Raw genomic sequence first — 17,489 nt, 5'->3', positions numbered from 1 at the left:
AACCTCTCCTAGCTGATTGGCACAGGGTTTCAAAGCAGCACTCTTTTCAAAGTGATGCTTAAAGCTAGGCCCATGGTTGTAGCTGGATACCTGTTGTATGAGACGGCTGAGCTGAGACACGTTTTTTAACCGTTATTTAATTCCAAGGCTCTGGTGGAAAATGTGAGATTCCTCATTGCACTGTGGCACCATTGATCCCTGGAACCCGTGATTAGATATGGAACCAGACACCAAGAGGTTTAAAATGGGATGGGGCAGTTTGTAACTGGTTCAGAGGCTCTGCTGACCCTGAATACACAAGATACAGAGCACAGTTATGCAATCAACAGCCAGAACATTATCACCAGTGCCACAAACAGGAAGAGGCGGGAGAGGAACTGTTCATCCACATATTGAGGAGTCCCTGGAACAGCTGGAAAACAGGAAATAAAACAATTCAGTTCTTTCCTTTTCTTCAATGTACAGTCCAGGCCACATATAGCAAATCTCTCCTTTAATGGAGGTGCACAGAACCTACCAGTTGATCATTTAATGCTACCAAGGTTTCCCTCGTATAAGAAATCTCACACTTGGACTGACTTTATCTCAGCAGAAGTCTGGAAAGCCAGTGAGCATCAGCTTCACAAATCAAGACTGCCGACAGGCCTTGACATGACCCTACAGAAGTGGAGAGCTCACCCTGTAAGTCTGTTCAGAGTATTATTGTGGACAGCGCTGATGCAAGTTTCAGCCAAGTGTTTCCATTCTATGGAATAGTTTTTCAGCCTGCCCCTCAGTTCTTCCCCCCTCACAAGGAGAAATTAGTTTTGAACAAACAAGTGATGACAGACACAAAGCTAAAGCATGTCCTTTATGCCAACAGAATGAGTGGGAAACCTGAGTGAGCTCAACATTCTGTGTGCATCCCAATGAAACCACTATATCAGGCTTGTCCAATATGCGGCCCACCAAGCCATTTTATCTGGCCCGAGGCACTGCCACCACTGCGGAGCACAGAGCCGCCGCCACAGCGGGGCAGCAGCAAGGTGAGGCAGGCAGGGCGGGCCCATGGGCCCCAGCCGGCAGTGAGGGGAGGGGAGCTGCTTACCCCCGCAGGGCCAGGCTTGGTGAGCCAGGTCCTGCTGCCACTGCCCCAAGGGCTGCATGGCGCAGGGCTGCCCCAGCCGCGCCTGATTAGACGAGCTGGGGACAGCACATGCAGCTTGTTCTCTGGCTCCGCCCCTTTCCCCCGTGCGTGGCAGGGGAGCTGCAGCATAGCCCGCGCCCTGCCCACATGCATGGTGGACGGATGCACAAGCTAAGTTCCCGCGCGAAGCTGGGGGCGCCTCGGGGCCGGGGCAGACGGAGGCAAGCGGTAAGTTTCCGCACAGAGCTGGGGGTGCCTTGGGGCCAGGCCAGGGCTTCGAAATGCATGGTTGCCGGAGCCAGGCTGGGCGGGAGGCAGGAAGAGCCCGGCCCAGAGGCTGCATTTGTCCCTCAGACCGGGACATCCCGGATGGAGAGATACAAGGGAGGGCACACATATGTGCACATACACACATGCATGCATGCTGAAGTGTGTGGCAGTGAGCAGAGCCAGAACAGCTGCCAGGAGCACAGTGCCTTTCTCACCACAGCCAGGGCTGCAGACTGGGGCACTGGCCAGACTGGGGGCTCTGCATGGGTTCTGTCTGACTCACACCTCTGGCCCTGTCCCTGTCCCCATCCTGACATCTGCAGCTGCATCCTGGCCATGAGTCCCTCGCTGGGCAGGGACAGCCAGCCCCAGCCTCACACTCCCCTCTCTGCTTAGGACAGGATGTGGCCAGGCCAGACTGGGCTCTCCACATGGGGCTGCAATGCTGACTTTGACTTAGCCCAGCAGCACACAGCCAGGATACAGCAGCAGGTGCCATAATGGGGCCAGAGCCATGAGTCAGAGCAGGGCACCCAGAGCACATGCAGCATCTCCAGCCTGGCCAGCACCCTACTCTCCACCCCAGCCCAACTTCATTGGTGTCAAAGGTCATGTGACATCACTTCCTGATGTGATACCACTTCCTGTGAGGTCTCTGAATATGGCTCGCCGGCCCACTGGGTGATAAAAAGTTTGTGCTCTGGCCCCACAATCAAAAAGGTTGGACACCCCTGCACTATATCATGTCAGCAGACAAAAAGCAGGGTTGGAAAAAAGACTGGCAATCATTTATCCTGAACTAGCATACATCTACACATTCCCTAACTCTAATCACACCCTTATGCAAGTGTATAATACAACTAATAGGCAACTTCATTTAACTAGGGGCATACATCTTGGCAGTGTTTTCATGAACTCAAGAATCCACTTATGCTTTTTCCATGAAGTAACGTAAGGAAGCAGAATCAGGCAACATAACCTAATAGAGCAGTCAATTTGAGGAAAACCTTGGGTACTAGATGTGTGGCACAAAACAGGTTGACTCATTTTGATTACAGTGCAGAAATAGGAGTTTCTGTCTACAGGCTGTTTGGTAATCCCTCAGAATGAGGCTACTATATTAAAGTAACCTAACTGGTTTTACTCAGTTAAGAGCAGTTACATTAATTCACAATAAAGCTACTTCATGCAGCATACAAGTGATCATCAGGAGAGCACACTGCAAAGCAATGAAAGCAGCGTTCCTGTCCTATATGCTTCTTTCTGTTATAGGAACACTACAACAAGGTTTTGGGGGGCTCACTCTCTCTCTCTCTCTCTCTCTCTCTCTCTTTTTTAAACAAAGAACTCTTCTCCTGTCAAAATCTGATCCTCCTTCTCTCTGTTTTAATGTTAGAAATCCATGTCTTAATTTCCTTGGCTTCCTAGAAGGACTCTTAGGAGTATTAGAATTAGGGGTGCACTGATAAAGAATAATTGGCCATAGGTACTGGGCCAAAGAATAACGAGCCATAATCGCCTGATACCAATCCAATTGTTGATATGCAGTCCAGAAGCTTGAAGAACAGCATCTGGCTGATAAGTTTGTTGCAGGGGAGGGCAGGGGGGAAGGAAAAGGGAGGGCAGATTGAAGCCCACATAGTAAGGGAGGGAGTGGGGATGGAGCAGGGGCTGCCCAGCCAGGGCAAGACAGATTTGTGAGCAGCTCCCACCACTGCGCACACCCCCCTGAGGAGGCATAGGGGGCACATGCCCCCTGGTTAAGTGTGCCCCCCAGTTGTGTGCAGGGCAACAGCGGGTTGCCACTGCAGGCTCGGGCCAGGAGCAGTGCTAGCCTCTTCCCAGTGGGGGGCTGGGCCAGGGCTGCCCTTGGGGTGGGTGGTGGCACTAGGAGGTGGGGGCGGCTACGGATGGCCTACAGCCACCACAAAATTCGCTGCAGCCCCCTTGTAGCCACCACTCCCAATGCCACCACCCGCCCTGAGTGCAGCCCCGACTCAGCCCCCTGCCAGGAAGAGCCAGACCCGGCCCCAGCCCGCAGCAGCAGCCCTTCATGCCTCCCCAGGGGCGTGTGCAGCAGTGGGAGCTCCCCCACCCTCCCTGCGCTCCCCAGATGAGCCACTCGTGGCTCAGTCCCACACTCTGCCACACCCCAGCTGGGCAGTGCCTGCCCCTGCCCTAGCCCCATTTTTTCCCTCACCATGGGGGCCTCGATCTGCTCCCTGCCCTGCCCCTTCCCCCCAGACTTACCAGCTGGACACTGGTCTCCAAGCTGCCGGGCTGCGCTCCCAGCCGTATGCATGCTGTGGCTGTGCCCACGCACGCAACATTTATCAGCCACATCAGCCAAAAAAGCCGACTGCCGATAATGTCAATTTGCCTTTTATCAGTGCCAGTATGATATGGACTGATGTATCAGTGCACCTCTAATTAGAATTAAAGTTCTCACTGAAGGGACTTTCCTCCTTGCTCAAGGGAAAGGAACCTGTATTGTACCTATCCCCCCTCTGACTGTATAAACCTCCAAAGGGTCCTTCAGCAAAATACAGTTCAGCAAGATGTTATCTCTAACATAAAACCCCTAGAAAAACACCTTTTAAAAACAAAAGGCTATGTTTTCCTAACATAAGCATTATAATGGAACAGAAAAAGGCACAAAGAATGTTCTCTCTTTGTGATTCATTCTTTCAATGATAGCAAGCTAAGGCTACATGTTCAAAACAGCATTTTCCGATAACGTTCTACAACACTAGCTGATTCTTCAGCATGGAGAGCTTGTTATTTTAACAGGTTCTGTGTTTAAAAGTTACCAAATAATCTGTAAATGTTTATTCTCCTGTGGATTTTTCCAGAAGATGGAATGCACAGTACCTGGAGGAGGCCGCCCATCATTTATGTTGAAAGCTGTGGCAAATATACCAAAGGGAAATGCCCCAATTCCAAATGACATCTGGAAGCCACCATCCCCAAACCCAAAGCCTTGAAATCCCTGCGGAAAAGGAAAAAAAAAAAAAAATCCATTAACTGTCATTTAAACTTCCGAGTCAGAATAAGCTGTACAATCCATGATAAGTATTTTCCTGCTTTGGGCTTTCTTATGCTAAATGAGAAGTAAACTACTGGACAGTTTATCATTTGTGCCTATGTTGTCAAACAGCTCCATGGGCTCCCTTCTCTTCAGGAAAAGCATCACACAGTAACAAACCACAGCATAACAACATAACAGCTTGGGAGAATGATAGGAAGTGCAGCTTATTTTTGAGCCTGCAGATGACCCAATGCTAATTATTTTTCCAACTCATAACTTAAAAAACACTAGCTATCTGACAATGTCATCATTTATGTCACTGGATATCACTGCTGGGTTTTTAAAGCTTTAATTCTGGGTTGATTTTCTATATCTATGTATCTGAAACAAAGACAATATGGAAATATAACTCAATACTATTTGATCCCAGTATTTGTGTACTCTCAGTTCAATAATATTAAGTATACGCATATAGAACCATAGGTAGACACAGAGCTTTACAGCCAACATCCTCAGTCCCTACACTGAGAAGCTAGTTGCATGTAACTTAATGTGATGCAGGAAGCCAGAACAGTAAAGGAGGAGGAGGAAGGTAAGAGCTATAATGCAGCATTACTGATTTGACCACACAGAGTAAGAGAAAAACTGCAGGGTGCGGCCAAGTAGAAAAATGAAACTTGGGAATCAAGAAACATCCCAGTCCTTGAAGTGATGTTCTGCTTAGGATCCAACACATAAAATATTAGCAAGATTACCACAGTAAGTAATAACTGCATGAGAACTTGGTCATCCTGAACTTCACTACTCTACCACATTAAATTTTTTGTCTTAGAATTAGCTGAATGGTATAATATCTGAACAATAGTCTAGTTTTTCACCCTCCAGCTAGGAGACATTATGGAACAGAACTGATCCCACTGATGTAACTTTTAGACCCAGACTCATTCCTTAATTTGCTGATTACAGAGTCACTTTACTTTGTTCTCAAGTGCCTTGCCATTATGTTCCTATAAAAGAAGGCTGCAGCAGTTCCCCTTGCATGGCAGTCCCTGAAACCAGGAAGGCAGGTCCACTGCTGCAATGCCTTTAATGCCAGATTCCACTAACTAGTGGCAGCACCTGCTAAAAGGTTCAACCAAGACACAGCAGCTGATTTAATAAGAACATAATTCTCCAGAGAGAGAGAACAACTGAGCTTCCATCTATTCAATGCAGAAATGTTCCTTAATCATACCCAGCAGGGTTGTTTGTTTGAAGCAATGAGGTACATGAGTGTTCTCTGAGGGTTCCAACCTGAATTACATGGAACTATGCAATTGTTTCATCAGGTCACACTCACCTCACCTCTCACTGTGCTAGGAAACATTGTGGTCTAAACTGGTAGCTGCTCCCACATGTCTGTTTACCATACAATGAATATAAATAGTAGGCTCTGTATTTACATGCCTGGGCCCACTGCATCCCACACCAAACCAGCACCTATCTGACATATCCATATCTGGGATGTGTACATATGCACGTACAAGGATATTTTATAAAAAGGATTCTGAAGAGGTGGAAACCACTGCAGCATGGCACACACACTCCATGCATGGGTGTACATTTTCAGGACAGGTCTCATTTGGCAAGACAGGAGATTTTTAAGGCTACTTTGTAAAACAAGGCAATATGTATTTTGTCTACAGAGCATAATCTCACGGTAAAGAACAGCATTTCCAGCAATGCTACACTCTGCAGTTGAACTGTGAAGTGTGATTGAAGTTAGCTTCTGTTTCAGAACATGGGGCTGAAGCCCCAGCCCTTGGGCAAGATCCAGCCCACAGGGCTACCCTCAAGTCCAGAAAATTGGTGGCAGAGCAATGGTGGCAAGTAATACTTCAACCACTGCCCTGCTGCAAAATTCCCAAGCCCTGTGCAACAGTATCAGGCCATACTTGGGTCAGCACTACACACTGGATCAGGCCCATGCACCAACCTAGTACTACTCACCCACCCGGTGAGGCCAAAATGTTGGCCACCATTGCTCTAGAATACTGAGGAACAGATGCAACCATAACATAATGTTGGGCACCAAGAGACCTACAATGGCCAACATAGAGGACAAACTGGGATCTGTACAGCAGCTTTTAGATACACAACACCCCCAACCCCCTCCACCTCAAGTCCTTCCATTTCAGCTTATGTTTCACCTACCCCTCTGTTCTCTGGTTCAGGTCTCTGTCCCTGGGGTCGTGGTGGAGTTTTCTCTCTAGAGGAGACAGATTCAGGTAAGTACAGTGAAATCTGGTGTAACATTTGCTTTCATAGGACAGAACAAATACTGTCCTACCTTTCACAGATATTCAGGGACCACTGCATTGCTGCAGCACAGATATGGGCAGACACTTACAAGTAGGAGCCAGCAAGCTCACCAATTACCTAAATCTCCAGCACCACATCTATAAACAAAGAATCTGTATTTCTGTGTAGCAACATCCTTTTTAAAACTTCACAAAAAGAGACATTGAGAATGGTGGTAAGTCCCATCAGTGTGCTGACTGGATGCTCTAGTCAGATAATTTTCTGCATAATATATCATCTTGGCCACTAAATAGTGTTCAATTTAAATTAAAATAGGATTGCCACAGCTAAACAGGAAACAAGGTGTGGGAATCCAGGACCTAAGAGGGCCAGCACATATCCAGCAGCTGCCACCTCCTCTCAGCTTTGAACATATCCCATCTCACATGTCATACATACAATAATTTGACAGTGTTTCACTTTCACACTTATGGTTTCCACAAAGGAAAGGCTGAATTTAAGTATCTTACCTTGGATCCTGTTGTCCCGTACTTCCCCTGCCATACAACGGAATAACTTTATCTCGACTGATTCCTGCTTTACAAACTGGACACACCTGCCTATTTGGCCTGGTTTCTAACCACTGAAAAAGAAAAAATTAACAGGCATCAGGAGAACAATGGAACAATAACAATGTACAAGAGTTTCTAACAGAGGTACACAGTAAGGTAGTTTACACAAGAGTCAGCTAAAGAGAATTCCACAATTAATTCAGAAAGCCAAATGCCAGACTGTCTACTTAGAAGCACCAAAGCAACTGAGCTGTGAAGAACACTTGCTTTAGTTTAGTATATTGCAGTGTTTTGATGCATCTGCTGAAATTCACACTCCTACATACACTGGAGAAAGCATTGATACATATACTATAGGAATAACCCTGACATGGCTCAGGACTGGCCTGAAAATCTGATAGATCTGGTCTTCGCTCTTGTTTCTGTGATTCTATAAAATTAAAGCAAGGGTGTGACAGTACATGTGAGAGCAGAAGTGCCTCCAGCCTTTATCCACACACTTCCCTGTCCCTCCCTTCCACACACAGGTCTCTCACACAAACTCGCCTAGCAGAACTGAGATGTTCAAGTGATTACAACACTGAAAGAAGGTCTTTTTAATCTAAAAACTTCCTCTAGAAGAGCAGAATATGAATTATTTCAGGTGAAGATTTACAAGCACAATCTAGTTGCCCTGAAAAGAAGGAAGTATGTTTGGGAAGAGAAGGGGGTATTGCAGCTTCTGACAAAATACCCTGGGGAGCCTGAGGGGTTTATTGTGTAAGAGGAGCTGATGAAAGACAAGGTAAAGGGAAACTGGTCTTACCTGGTGTAAACAAGGCCAACTGTTGGCATTCCCAAGATGATTGGTCACAGGATAGAAAGGGAGAGAGGAAAAAAAATGCATTCAATAACTAACACCTAGATTTGGCAAATGTACAAACTATACCAAGGATCATAGAGCATAGAGACAACAGAAGGCTGGAATCCAGCAGTGACAGTTCCATAACCTTGCATTAGGATAACTTTTATAAGTGTAATCAAAATCTGATGATCTCTGGTCCACCCAAATTACAAAGTTTGACACTAAGTTGCCATGATGTAATTTCTACTTATTCATAATGTCATCATCCAAGAGTCCTGCAGCCTTACACACTAGTACAGAAGGCATATGCAGGAACTTGAATTCATCTTCTTAGGGTTCCTACACAGATTCTCCTCTTCAATCTCATGACAATGTATCCCAAGTAAAGGTTGCCAATTATATGATGTTTACAAGTCAGAGATAGGGCATTTGAGTAAAATAATGGGGGCAGAGGGTAGGAATGGGGAGAAATCTACATTATAATACAGCATACTAGTTGCATGCTGTTAATTCCAAATGTGTGCACTTCTCCCTAATAGGAGTCTTTACTTAAATCTAAGTTCTTGTGCCAACTTTAAAAGAAAGAGTCAAAGCCAAACAAAATAGGCCATAAGATAAGATGGCCAATCAAGATGCAATCAGCTGCTCTAAACAGCAGTCTCTATACAATGTTTTTGCCGGATCTAGCAGACAAGGGAAACCTCTGATGACCATGGAATCTGCCTGGGAGTTTAAAATTCAAAGTATATAATTCCAAACAGAATCAAGGACAAGATGCAAAATAGACCCAAGTATATGTATATTAGGGAAAAAATATAGCCTCAACCAGCATGTCTATGCCAGACTACAAAACAGAAATGAGAATAATACAATTTAGAAAAGCATATCAATCAGGGCTGAACAATTCCATTTTAACACGATAATCTCCAGGGATAGCACAAAACAAAACATAAGGAGATTATCACCAAGTTAAAATAACTGCATATATAAAACAAAAATATATTTGAGGACTGAATGGCAAAGTAGCAAGTTTCTGTTGATGACAATTCAAAGTTGTAGTCTCATTCACATTATGATGCCAGTGCAAGACTCTCATTTCATGTTTGGTCTTGCTATATGTTAGACTTCTGGATGATTAAAAATGAGTTTACTCTTGCCTAGTCTTACAAGAGCTGAATACTTACCAGAAGAGGTGTCCACACAGGCTAATAACTGCATCCTTGGCAGTGTCTAAACAGATGTTGCATTCAAAAGTGCTGTCCTGGTTAGTATTGTCCCCAGCACCATTACTACTGCTGCTGCCACTCGTGCCTCCAGTACTGGAGTTCTCAGTGGATGTGGAAGCTGTGGGCCCTTTACTTGCCATTCTCAGGAGTTAACCAGATCCAAAGTCAAGAAAATCTTCCAACTGGAATCCTACCAGAGGACAGAAAGAAAGAAAAGTTCCATTTGCATCATGCTGTCTCATTCTTGTCCTGTTCCAGACTGGAAGGAAGAAAAAATATTAAGGTGACTTCCCACAGGACTATACAGATCCTAAGGTTGATTCCCTCAATGGGGTCTTTTTTTAGAAGTGAATTGGCTTGGAATGTCTGTGGTACATTGGCTGCTGATGTGACCTATATTTCAAAGTCCTGGATGCACTGACTGATGAGACCCTATGGTGAAAATGAAAACAGATCTCCTGCACCCACTTTCTAGAAAACACCATATAATGATAGTGGCACAACAAATACATGTCAAGAACTTCAGAAATTTTGAGAACTTTCCAAAACTTTGACGTGAGACGCAATTGTCTGTTACAGCCCGCAAAAAATGGTTTAATAAAGAAACAGGTCAGAAGAGCAAGTTACCAGTCTTTTCTCGCCTTCAGTGAAGTTTACAAGAAAAATGAACTAAGAAACCTCAGCTTGAATCAACTGGTCACTCATTAAAACAAAGAAATGTTAAGTTCAGAGCTGTCCATTAGCTCAAATCACCAGGAATATGGAAACAGAAGGTGGACAGAGCAGTGAACCTCTCATTGCTGCCATGGCAGGAGGTGGGAGTGATCAGGGAACATTTCTAGCAGTTAAGGCACTAAGGACTAAACTTCCTAGGAAAGCAGTTCACAAGTTTCCAGCTGATGTTAATAAGCCATGTCTTTCTACTCAGAAGCCATCATTCTCCTATTTCCTTTTACTAAAACAGTAACAAGGAACCTGAACTTCATTTAAAAATCATGGAAAATCCAAATCACCTAGAAAGTCCTATGACCCTATGTGTATGAAGCATTTACATTTCAGGATAGAAAAGACACAGTCTTTGCTGTGTCAGAAAAATACCGGAAGTCCAGCCTGGTTTTTTAATCCAAAGCACCAAGAAGAGTTGCTATGCTAGCTGAATCTGCTATAACTAATCAAGACAGAAAAATGTAAATCTTAGTCCACTGCACCATCCATAAGAAAATATAAAACTCTGATCCCACATTGCTGAACATGCTCTAACCGCCTCAATAAACATGCGCAAAGAAAGAAGAACTGACTACCCAAATCTCTCACAAGTGAACAGCACTGAAGCACTCAGGCATTCAGAATCTTTCATGAACTACTGACTTTGCAAAACTTACCACTGGAGCACTAAAAACCACCTTGGCTTCCTGCCCTTGTAGCAACGCTGAAGCAGAACCACAAAGCTGCAGAACAAGACCACAGTCTCCCTACCCGCTATCACAGACAGATCTTTTCATACAATAACAATCCCACTGCTGGACCAAGGAACATCATGCTTAAGACCAACGAAAGTATTGCATCAATGACACCAGAAGAGAGCAAGTGAGGAAAGAGATTTTTTCTACAGATCTTTTTCACTCAGTTACATCATTTTCCATTGTGTCCCAGAAGAGCAGCTCAGTGTTCGCAGCTTCAGTGCCTTAATGGACACTGCCTCTCAGCACTGCTGACTCTTAGCATTTCTCAAACCAGTTTTGTTTAATCTCATCAGCAAAGCAGCTTGCTGTGCTTATATAAAATAAAAAGCACACTTGAGCTTAAGATAGATGGAAACGCAACCAACATCCAAACAACAAATTAAAGACAGTTTTCAGCATTCTCACGCATCCTTTTATCAGAATATTTTGCACAATTAAATATTAACTCTCTCAGCAAGATACACTAAATGACCAACTATAAATTAATGTTACAGGACAGAGGTATCACCTCCAGATGTACGCACTGTTAGTGAGACTAAAAAAAATTAACAGTGAATAAAACTAACATGGGTCACAACACAGCAAAAACCAACAATAACAATTCTTTACGCAGGCATTTGACATGCCACTTATCTTGGGAGTATCCCAAGTAAAACAGATAAAACAGACCAAGATAGTAAAGACAGAAAAGCAAAAACAAGACATACCTATGTAACCCTTTAGGCAGCCTGGAAAAACAGATTACATTTATAGAGTTCAATACCAAAGCAAAGGCAGTCTCACTGCTGGATGCTGAAACCTGGATATTTATAAATACCCCACTATCTAAATAACTAGTCTCCATAGACACTAACCTCAGATAAATCCTTGAATCCTTAATATCCAATGACTAGAAAAAAAATCACAAATCAAAGCGCTATGACGAATGAAGCAGAAGCCAATAGGACTAGATATAATTGAATGAAAAAGTCAATCACTAAAGATGAAAGACAGTAGTGAAAGTCCTATGTAATACCTAGAATAAAAAGATATGAACTAAACCAATCAGGTTTACAGTTTATACAGAACTGTCTTGCAATTTCACTTAATATTCTGGAGGAAGAGTTTGGGGAACATGAAGAACCAAGAACATAATTTTCAGATAAGGACCTCCCTCCTGGCTTTCATCCTTTTCATAAAGCAAATTTAGTTATATAAGATAAAGTAGATTTAAAAAACAGTATGCATAGTTCTGGTCCTTGCCAGCATCTACTGTCACCTTGTATGAGCCCTAAATTGAACCATATCAGTTTCTCTTCATCTCTTCTTCTCATGCTTCTCTTAGGTCTTCCTGATCCAAAATCTGAACCCTCTTCAGGTTTCTCCTAACTACCTTCCTTTGGCTTGGATGAGTGCATAGCAATTAATCAGTTTAAAATTAACAAAACCAAGCATGCTTATGATTCTACATGACAAAAAACAAGGATGCTTATGATTCTACACTTTGCAAGTCAGTCTCTTTCCCACATTTGTCTGTTGTCTGTCACTGGGACATACAGTCTTTTTTAATCTAACCTAGTTTGTAATAGACTCTTCTACATTTCAAATGCACATGAGACCCGATACGATAGCCAGAGCATAGAAAGCACGTAACAACTTGATTCCTATGGCTTCGATCTGCAAGACCTCCCAAACCAAGGATGGAAAGAGATTTTGTTCAAACAAGTTCTAAGACAGCTGCAACCACTTCAGCCTGCACGATGAAACTTCAAGCAGACAGCAGACAGGTCCATTCTGTGTCTGATTCAGGGTTCAGATGAAAGAAATAGATTAAGCACACCAGATGCACCCCCAGATACACCCCACACCAGATCACTTCCAGGTTTTAGCAAACAAAAAGTTGTGAAGAAGAGTGCAGCGTATGCAATTGCTAATGCAAGTTTGCCAAGTCCACTGTTTAGACCTATTCTTCAAATCCCACCTCACGTCAGGAGCATTAAAGAAACAAAAAAAAAAAAGAAAGTATTAGTTATGACTTCATGGAAAAAAATTTCACAGGATTTCCATTTTTTTTCTTGTTTTATCATCGAGACATTTCCATGGAAACAAGATTTTTGTTTCTCAGGTATCCACCTATTCCTTTTGCTTATCCCCTAATTTGAAGTCACAATCCTCTGTGCCGTGGAAATGACTGAGTCCCTTAAAGATTCCTACTTCACATGGGAAATCATCTGCTCCTGTTCCTGCTGTTTAACTGCTAAGAAACAAAAAGACCTGTTTCCAAGCAGGCAACCTTAAATAATGGGAAGGGGAAACAAAACAGAGGATGTATATGAATGTTTACAACATGCATCCCTTTAGGTTATCCAGACTTTTCTGGAGCCAGTCTGACTGAACAAGAACAGCACTGGAGGGGAAGCAGGACCTTTGCGAAGCAGCCCACTGGCACCTGAAGTTCTATGGCAGTTGAGAGCAACAGATGGTCTTAGACTGAGGAAGAAATAATAACATGGGATATTGTTGAGTATTACCTGAGCCCTGCCAATCAGCAAATGGTGGGAGGCAACACCACCAAATTATACAGGAAATATATTCTAAAGATGCAGGGCAACAAATATTGCACCAAAGAGATGCTGGCATAATGAAACTATCACTAAAAGCAGCCAAGCATTTGAACTTAATAGGAATCAAAACTTACAAGTTTGCCCAAGGTACATATATAAAGGCCTCTGAAAAAATGAGGAGGAACCCTGCAGAAAAGAACAACATTTCTAATTTAGAGCATGCAAAAACTTTGATGGAAAGAGCAGATGAAAAATAATTCAGCATGTGAGAAAGAGAAGATAATACCACTTAAATTAAAAATGATATTTTCAAGATATATAATTATAGCAGTATCAGAACGTTACTTTTTTCAAAAGCATTAAACATAAATGCTTTCCAACTGGGATGTATGTCACTGACTAGATGCCAACACAACGTATTTTATACTAGGGCTGTCAAACAATTAAAAAATGTGATTGCGATTAGTTGCACGATTAAAAAAAAAACTAATTGCAATTAATCGTGATTTTAATCACACAGCTAAAAACTAAAATGATGTGCAAAAAACCTCAAAATTATGCAAAAGTATGCAGGACTTTGTATGGTTAGGGGTGCATGTGGGGTAAGGTGTGGGGGGCTGTGGGTGTGTGTGGGGCTTGGAGCCTGAGGGGGGATCCCTGCATGCCTTGGCAGGATGCAGGGTACTGTGGGGCAGGAGTAAGGGGCAGCAGTAGGGCTAGGAGGGCTATGGCTTGGGAGTGAGGGGTAGACGCACAGACACATGCACAGCACCTGGAGGCTGTGTGGAGGGGGAGAGGCAATCAAGGCCTCTATGGTGAGGGGCTCCCTGCCACTGCACACAACCGTGGGGGAGACACAGGGGGCATGTGCCCCCTGATTTGTGCGTGGGGCAGAGTTGGGGTGAAGGGGGCCCTAGGTCCAGGGCAGGTCATGGGACAGAGCCTCAAGAGGCTTGTCTAGGGGTGCCAGGGGGCATGTCTCCCTGCCACTGCGTGTACCCCTAGGGGAGGCCTGGGGGCCACACTCCCCCACAATTTGTGCACGGGACAGAGGCAAGCTGCCGCTGCAGATTGGGGCTCTCTGCCCTTTTGCCTTTGCCCCAGGAGCTGCAGTATGCCACGTTGTGCATCCCACGGCTGGGAGGGCAGGGGACATGTGGCCAGCATGCAGCTCCCTAGGCAAAAGCAGCAGAGTGCAGAGCCCCAGCCCACAGCAGGCACCCTGCCTCTGCCCCACGCACAAATCAGGGGGAACATGCCCCCTATGCCCCCACACGGTTGCGTGCAGTGGCAGGGAGCCAAGCCCCCCTGAGCCCCTGGATAAGCCTCTTGTGGCTCTGGCCCACAACCCACCCTGGCAATGGGACCCCATTCACCCCAGCTCCTATCCCACCCCCTCCCTCAGTGGGGTACTCCATCTGCCACACACACCCCCCTTCCTTCTCCCCCTGCCTCTCCCCCTCAACAGAACTGCACTGCTGTACACACAGCATGCAGGCTGCGGCTGCTCGTATGCATCTGTCTGTGCACCTCCCCCCACACCCTACGCGCTGCAGCCACCTGGACTGCCCTGCGGTCCTCTGTGCTGCCACCACTGCCCTGCTAGGCAGCCCAGAGTTGGAGAAGCGGAGCCCAGAAGCAGGCTCCAAAACCATGTGCACAATACAAAAAAAAATGCAGGAACCGATTAACTCATTAATCGCACCCATTAAGTGTGATTGACAGCCCTATTTTATACTTCTTGTTGCTATGTACATGAAATATGAAATTGAAAGGGATGCTGTCAAGTTAACAATTCTGTTTAGCAAAATGAATACAAAACTTCTAATGAGTCGCACTTTGTTATATCTGAGTTTATTATAAACTGAAGGAATTTTTAAATCAAGTTTCCTTTTCACTACAAATTCTGTTTTATTTAGTTTCTGAATCCCCCTCAACTTGAGCAATGAAACTAAGTGTGATCACTCATGCAATGAAACTAAGTTTGATCACTTTCTCATGTACTAACACAGCAATTGAAATTTCAAAAAGTTGTCTTTAACAGTAAAAGCATCAAGAAACCTTTATTTTTAGACTAATGTTTGTAGAGCGTTCCCCACACAAACAACAAAACACCAATATGAAAAATAAAATGAGTTCCCTGAACTTTAAGTGTGATAAACATGTGGTCAGAAATCACATTTTTGCCCCACAAAAAAACTATAAGTTTATTCAGTGCTGTAGCAACAAGGTCTGGTGCCTGGGGCAAAGCCTGCAGCAGCAGCCCACCCTTGCCCCACACAGATCTGGGGAGCACGCGTCCCCCTCTATGCTTGCCTGGGAGTGCACGCAGTGGCGGGAGCTGTCCTCCTCCCATCCCTGCGCCTCCCCAGACGAGCTGCTTGCAGCTCTATCCTGCACCCCACCCCGGCTGGGCAGTGCCTCTTGGCGCCCCTTCATTTTGGTGCCCGGGGCAGTCACCCCACCTTGCTACAGCACTGAGTTTATTCCTTGATGTTCATTTTATGATATTCATGACATGTACACAACTGAGGCAATCCAACTGTTAATTATTAAACACATTTATCTACTTGTTTCTCTTCATCCATCCCCTGTCCCTTAACAAACAGGTTATGCTTCAACTTGCTCTTTAGACAGACATTCCTGATTCCTGTGTTTGTATGTTGCTCTGTCCTATACATGTTTCAGTTATTCAATCAGTGGTTCTTGCAGACAGTTTGCATTTTAGTTTAAAGTACTATCCCAGCCTGGATCCATGAACCAATACACAACCTTATTTAATTTCTTCATAAACCTATGCTCAAGATCCTGACAGAAGTTGGAGGCCTACATTTAAAGGGTGCTTTGGGATCCACTGAAATTAAAGGTGCTTCACAAATGCAATGTTTTTTGTCAGGATAAAAATGTACAGTGAAACCATATGAACTACAACCCATCAGAAAATAAACTGAAGAGATGGAAATAACGAAATCACATTTTATCCTCTTTGCCTTCCATCCAAAAGAGAATAAATTCAGACAGAACTTGGCACAACACATATCCAAAAGCACTCTTGCTTACTTGCTTTGTTTTTTGTTTTTACCTGGGCACATCCAAGAAATAAAGCAAAACTGCTTTAACCAGTTTGATAACATAACCCAGACTTTTTCCTGGCAGTAGAGCATGAAGCAATGAACTTGCTAAAAGCAAACATTCTTTAGGGATATGATGTGGATGATGTGTAAGGATCTCTATAGGCTGATCAAGGAGATTTTGCTTGACATTTCTAAACACAATAAAGAAGTGTTTAGTTTCTTTTGTGCAGATCAGGAAACGGCTGAACGATCCCAGAAGATAACCTGGCTATACCAGCCCCATGACACATAGGGCTTATGTGGACTGAACACCCACGGCACAGTGGTTAGCCCCTCCCTGTTATTAGGGAAGGCTACTGGGTATAGGTCAAGTCATTTGGGGGTATAGCTGAAGAGAAAACGGGATAGGAGTGAGATCATTGCTCAGTACAAGTGTGCCAAGGTGGGACAGTGAGCAGGGCAAACCAGCCAGTGCCCAACGACCCTCAAATGAGTCCAAGAAGCCAGTGGACACTTCCCAGTGAAATTCTGCCCGGAGGCATGAACCAACAAGGGACAGGCCTATTTGCTGTTTTCAAGGGACTATGAGCCATTGCCCACCAAGAAAAACCATACACCTCCCTTAAAAAGGGAAGCCCCTGAGAAAGTAACAATTAATTTCTTGGGAGAAAACAAAAAAGAAAACAGGGAAGGGAGGAAGATCACAGGTTCAAAACATGGGACCCAGATGCGCCCAGCACACCGGACAGTACCTGATGCACCGGCCCAGGGGCAGGAAGTGACAAGGGACAGGACAGCGCCCGGGGGCCCCTTCCTGCCAGACCCGCCTGGCTGGGCCCCGAGGAGGCCCCCAGCTGCTCCGGGCTCTTACGCCCGGCAATCCTACATCGGAGCTAAGCACGTACAAGAGCAAACCCCATTCAGTTGCCTACGGGATCTTTTGCCCCCAGGGGCTCAATTCGCTGCCGATGCAGTTGGCCCTGGGGACCCCCGGCCCCGCTGCCCCCCTCAGAGCTGCCCCGCGAGCGGGCAGGGCGGAGCGCCACGTCCCAGCCCCGCCGAG

General features: G+C 44.9%; 1 protein-coding gene across 1 annotated transcript in view; it reads right to left on the bottom strand.

The window, feature by feature from the left end:
• RNF185 (ring finger protein 185) overlaps nucleotides 1–17,489 on the bottom strand; it is a 25,281-nt gene that overhangs the window by 7,466 nt on the left and 326 nt on the right. The window contains exons 2-7 of the mRNA XM_019506820.1: nucleotides 9,305–9,536; nucleotides 8,082–8,100; nucleotides 7,235–7,347; nucleotides 6,618–6,672; nucleotides 4,268–4,385; nucleotides 4–412 (exon numbers count right to left, since the gene is read on the bottom strand). Of these exons, the coding sequence (XP_019362365.1) occupies nucleotides 315–412; nucleotides 4,268–4,385; nucleotides 6,618–6,672; nucleotides 7,235–7,347; nucleotides 8,082–8,100; nucleotides 9,305–9,486 (585 nt within the window). The 5' untranslated portion in view covers nucleotides 9,487–9,536 and the 3' untranslated portion in view covers nucleotides 4–314. The remainder of the gene's footprint in view (nucleotides 1–3; nucleotides 413–4,267; nucleotides 4,386–6,617; nucleotides 6,673–7,234; nucleotides 7,348–8,081; nucleotides 8,101–9,304; nucleotides 9,537–17,489) is intronic.

The sequence above is a fragment of the Gavialis gangeticus genome, unplaced genomic scaffold (genome assembly GCF_001723915.1).
Source record: "Gavialis gangeticus isolate Ggan-Ray unplaced genomic scaffold, GavGan_comp1, whole genome shotgun sequence".
Lineage (NCBI taxonomy): Eukaryota > Metazoa > Chordata > Crocodylia > Gavialidae > Gavialis > Gavialis gangeticus.
The sequence above is the reverse complement of the archived record's forward strand: the minus strand, read 5'-3'. Positions and strand labels throughout refer to the sequence as shown.